Here is a 5,644-nt window from a genome sequence, read left to right as displayed (position 1 = left end):
TGCTATTCTCATCATCTCTGACACACTTGAGTCTGCTGTAAGTTACACAGGCCTTATGTTAATTCATTTTGTTGAGGGTCTTCCCCTCCTTCATTGACTCTACCTTTCAAGGTATGATGTCCTTTTCCAAGGACTAGCCCTTCCTAAAAACATATCCAAAGTATGTCAAAAGAAGTTTCACATTCTTTGTCTTCAAGGCGCTTCACCCTACCTGCACCTTTTCCAAGATATACTTGTTTGTCATTTTGGCAGTCCATGGACTATCCAGCACTATTCTCTAACACCACAACTCAAAGGCATCAATTGTTCTGTCATATTTATTCAGTGTCCAACCTTCAAATGCACGGTAAGTGATTGAAAAGACCATTCCACAAGAAGCAAAATATGTTCTTGGATCTATCCCACCTGAATTTAAAAACCATCTCAAGATTAGGTTTGGAACATTGAGCACCAATGATCAAAGACCATATGAGCTGAGGGATGACATCAAGAATATCATCCATCAAGAATGTAAAAGGTCATTACAAAGACAGGGGAGAAAGAAAACACCAAACTGGATGTCAGAGGAGACTCTGAAAATTGTATTAGTATGTGGTCTCTTTGTATAATAGTAGTAAATATTATTGTTTTTAAGTGCTGTCAAGTCGTCGATGACTGACTCATAGTGACCTTATGAATGAAAGACCTCAATATTTGTATAACTTTTATCGTTTCTCCACGTTCATAGAGTTTCCGGAGGCAAGTATTTCGGAAGTGGATGCCACCCCTGCTTCTTATATATCTCTTCTGGTGGAGGCTCATGTGTTTAGCTGCCATTTATGTTTTTCAAGAAAGGCATTTATGATGAGTAAATAACTCTTTATATAAAATTCTGTCATGTGATCTCCACTGTGATTTCTGACACCAAATTAATATTTAAAATCTTACCTGTCTAAACACAGAATAGCTATCTTACACCATATTGAGTAAAAGTCTTCTAGGCTATGGTGACCTTAAATATTCCAAATGGGAATTCAGATATAAGACTCTTCCGCATTCAGAATCTCTTTCAACTATCTTGTTTTGATACACTTTCATCAGTTTACCACTTCTGTTGAGGATGTAAGGAAAGGATACAAGACTTGGAATGGGGCCACTTATTTGTTATTATCAAAGGAAAACAACTTTGGAAGGTACCTTAGTATGTGTTATATGAGCCAGTAATTTCCTTTTATTGTTATCATAGATTGAACTGTGTCCTTACAAAACATATGCTATAAATCCTAAGCTATAATCTCTATATATGTGGCTATAATCCCTTCTGTGAATGGATTGTTATGTTAATGAGGAGTGCAGGATGTGTCTTAAATTAGCTTCTTTTGAGACATAAAAGAGCAGATTAAGCAAACACATGGGGAAAAATAGATGCCATACTACATGAACGCTCCAAGGAACTAAGAGAAGTTGAAAAGAAAAGATTTTCACTCAGAGCCAAAAGAGAGAAAGCCTACCTTGGAGACCTGAATTTGGATGTATAGCCTTCTAATAAATTTCCATTTGGTAATGTCATAATCCACTTGCGGCAGTACTAGATAACTAAGACAACAGTTCATTCAAATGCCATTTTTTTTCTTAAATTATTTTACATTGGTTTGTATACAAAATTCATATACATTATGGCCTAGTGGCAAGAAGCTGTACTGCAATCCCTAAGGCCTCTAGCTGCTCCGGGGGAGAAGGAGAGGAGTCTCCTCCTGCGCCTCTGAAAATCTGCTGGAGGTCAGCTATGGGTTGGTTCTTACTCTATGATACACAATAGCATTCACTTCATATTTCATAAAGTCATTCCCATAAATTATGTTTTATAAACTTAATCCCCATTGAATTATGCTCACCATTACCACGTCTTTTCAGAGCCTCACCATTTTTAATGAGTTATTAGGGTTTGCATGAAAAGGTAACCTAGATGAAAAAGAGAATTCAGAATCATTGCTAATAGTTGCTGAACTTATTAGAAGGATACCAAATTATGAAAAAAAGCCATATAGAAACTATTTTAGTTTATCTTTATCCTTTTATTCTATCTCTGGTATGATATTTGCCTCATTAAACATTTTTTAAGGAGGGTAAAAGTTAGTGAAGTTTCTTTAGAAGCAAATGGATCCCATTCTTGGATTTGAGGATAATTTTGCGTATGAGGTGGGGAGGCCTAGAAGGGTCAGGAACCAACTCGAAGTGAAGCAGAGTCAAGGCCAGGGCCACTTTACATTCCAACATGGCAAACTGCTGCCCAATGCAGTTCCTAGAGACACCAAAGAAAGAAGAATGGTATTTGATAAAACAATACTAAAAATGTAAAATGTTTTCTATGTAACAATTTCTACAAAAGACAAAAAATCTATATTTATAGTCAATCCAGCTTGTGGAAAAACCTAGTAGAGTTTTAGAAACTTGTTTTAAATTAAATATGGTCTGATCATAAAATTGTTTGCTGTGAAAGACCTATAAATACTGGCTCTAGTATTCTTTTTAAAAAATCATTTCACTAAATGGTGAGTTGGATTGTCATTTTGTTCTGTAGGATCAATGTAACTAGAAAATTTCCTTCAGACATAGTAAAGAACTCCTACTTCTTATTATGATGTAGAAATTTCTTCATTGCATGAGATCATTTAGACTGGTACACACAGTGGATTATGCTGTCATTTGACAAAACAGCTTCATGCCAAGTGGTATGCCAAAGGACCGGGTACCTGGACTAATATTGCTTTCTGTGGGGTCAAAAGTATTGAACTATCTATGTTACTTGTCCTATGACAAGAAGACAGTTCCAAGACAATTGCAGGTATAAGGATTGTCTTTGGACCTGTTGTACAATGATCCATTTCATCCAAGTCCATGTGACAAAGATCATAGCTGTCCTTTGGGAAGTTAGTTGGTCTTTTCAAGGGCAACATTTGAACTCACTGGGCTTAAGAGATGACAAGCCAAGAACAGTGATGGGATGCCACAGAAATAAACCCTATTCACCGTTTATCTAAACTTCATGGTTTTGAGACTTTACCTTGATCCAGCTGAGAATGGTATGAAAGCGTGGGAGTGTCTCTTGTCAGAATTTTCCTTGGAGAATCTCAAGGGATTAAAAACCTGCAATGAGAATGAAATGCCGACTTCTTTTCCAGTCCCAAATAAACACATATCATTACCACTTTCCCAAAAGCTAACTTTAAAAAAACAGCCCTCAAATACATTGCCATCAAATCAGAACTGACTGACTTTCCAGTAGGTTTTTGAGGCTATAAATATCTTAGGAGACGATTGCTCATCTTTCTTTCCAGGAGTCACTGGTGCCACCTTTTGAACTTATAGAGAGCTACTACCTTTGAGCAAGCAGTGTAATTCCCTATGGACTATGTAACTAAGGGTCCCTTAAGAAAACTCTGTTGTTATGTACCGTCAAGTTGGAACCAACCCTCCAATGGGTTTTCAAGAGGCAGTAAATCAAATGGGAGGAAGATTGTCCATATTTCTTCTGCAGAGACGCTGGATTAGCAGAACTATTATCCTTACCACTAAGCCACTAGAGCTCCCAAAGGTAACTTTAGGAATTTCAAAAATTCAGGTACTATGGTATTTGGGTGTTATTCCCTAACAGCCTGCCACGGAAAATGTATCTGGGCAAAACAAAAACCCTATAGGCAAGGGCAAGGGCAAGGGTAATCTTTTAAATTTAGTAAACCATTAACACAGTCCTTAAAGTAATGTTTTCCCTTTCACAACTTTTATCTTTGTCCAGCTATAGGTGCAGTTTCTCTTGAATATTTGTTTTTGGAATACTCGCTCATTGCCTTTGAGTCAGAACCAAACTCATAACAATCTTATGAATAACAGATCTGAATCTTGTCGTATCCTGCCTGATCCTCACAATCTCCGTTATGTTCAAGCCCATTGTTACAGTCATTGTGTCAATCTATCGTGCTGAAGCTCTTCTCTTTCTGATTCTCCACCTTTCTCAGCATGCTGTCTTTTTCCAAGGACTAACTCCCCTTGACCACATAGTATGTGAGATGGAATTGCAGCGTCCTTGTCTCGATGGAACAAACTGGTTGCACATTCTCAAAGAGAGATTTATTTGTCCTTTGACAGTCCATGGGTTGTTAGATACTTTGTCAACATTATAATTCAACAGCATCGATTCTTCATTAGTTTTTCCTTGTTCATTCTCCTCCTTCCACTTGCTTATGAACATATCCTGACTTGGGTCAGGTGCAGTTTAGTCTTCAAAGTGACATCCTTGTCTTTTAGTTCTTGGCAGCAGATTTTCCCAATGAAACAGCACATTTTTTGATTTTTTAATGTTTTTTCTGGTACTATGATACAGATTGTGCATCCAAATAAAGTGAAATTGTTGACAACTTCAATCTTTCCCCATCTATCATCATGTTGCCTATTGGTCCAATTGTGAGAATTTTTTTTTAATTAATAAAGAGGTACAACCTATATTCAAGGTTAATGTTTTTAGATTTTTAAAAATCTTCTTTAGTAAGTGCTTTAAATCTTAACTTTATATAAGTAATGTTTTGCAATCTGTATTTACACAGGTTGTTGATATTTTTTCCTCCATCCTGATGCCACATTCCTTTTCACTTACATTGTTGTTGTTATGTGTCGTCGAGTCACCTGTGACTCTTAGTGACCCTACATACAACAGCCTTAAACCTTTCTCTATCCCTTACCAATCTTACTGTCTCTGACACACCTATCCTTAATACCCTATTGACTGAATCAATCCATCTCATCAAGGGTCTTCCTCTCCTGTGCTGTCCCTCCACCCTCCCAAGCATGACGTTCCTCTCCAGGGACTGATCCTGCCATTAGCTTTGTGAATTATTTGCTCAGGATACAGACTGATTAGGTGTGGAGAAAGGATACAGCCATGACACACATCTTTCCTGATTTTAAGTCTTGTTCTGTTTGGACCATTGTTTATTGAGGCAAATTTCACAAGAGCACAATTAAGTGTTTTGGAATTCCTATTCCTTTCAATGTATCCATACTTTATTATAATTTACACAGTCAAATGTATTTGCATAATTATTAAAACAAATAAATATCTTTCTGGTATTATTTGCTTACTGCAACTCGAGGTTTGAATGTGTTCTTTATTTTCTTCAGCTTAAGAAATGCCAAGTGGCATTTCCGGGCCCCGCCCCTCTGCGGGCTCACTTCCGGTGACGTCCAGGCCAGAGGTCACAGCGGCGCGGGGCCTGCCAGGTTGTTCACTCTGGCGGTTGCTAAGAGGAGCATCTCCGATCTGCCAAGTCCAGCGGAGACTTTGGGGGCGCAGGGCTGGGGGAGGCGTGTCCGGGGCGCCAGCCCATCCAGGGGTGGGGGATCGAGTCTGCGCGCATCGCCGCCCAGATCGTGGGGAGATGGGTCCCCAAGCCCAGTGGTGCCCTGCAGCCCCCGGGAAGTCGGGACGCCAGGCTTCGCCTGAGCGCTCCATGCCGCCCATTGGACTAGAGCCCGCCAGGATGAACAGGAAGAAGGGGGACAAGGGCTTTGAAAGCCCGAGACCCTATAAACTGACCCATCAGGTGGTATGCATCAACAACATAAACTTCCAGAGGAAATCTGTGGTGGGATTTGTGGAATTGACACTTTT

At 39.1% G+C, this 5,644-nt stretch overlaps 1 protein-coding gene across 1 annotated transcript in view; it reads right to left on the bottom strand.

The window, feature by feature from the left end:
* Positions 1 to 2,112: 2,112 nt before the first annotated feature.
* The window catches only part of LOC102869330 (cytochrome P450 4Z1-like), a 130,019-nt gene continuing 126,487 nt past the window's right edge, over positions 2,113 to 5,644 (bottom strand). The window contains exons 9-10 of the mRNA XM_006902919.1: positions 3,044 to 3,126; positions 2,113 to 2,281 (exon numbers count right to left, since the gene is read on the bottom strand). Of these exons, the coding sequence (XP_006902981.1) occupies positions 2,113 to 2,281; positions 3,044 to 3,126 (252 nt within the window). The remainder of the gene's footprint in view (positions 2,282 to 3,043; positions 3,127 to 5,644) is intronic.

The sequence above is a fragment of the Elephantulus edwardii genome, unplaced genomic scaffold (genome assembly GCF_000299155.1).
Source record: "Elephantulus edwardii isolate Elephantulus edwardi_28Jun2011 unplaced genomic scaffold, EleEdw1.0 scaffold00471, whole genome shotgun sequence".
Taxonomy (NCBI): domain Eukaryota; kingdom Metazoa; phylum Chordata; class Mammalia; order Macroscelidea; family Macroscelididae; genus Elephantulus; species Elephantulus edwardii.
Note: the sequence above shows the minus strand (reverse complement) of the source record. Positions and strands in the feature narration are given on the sequence as shown.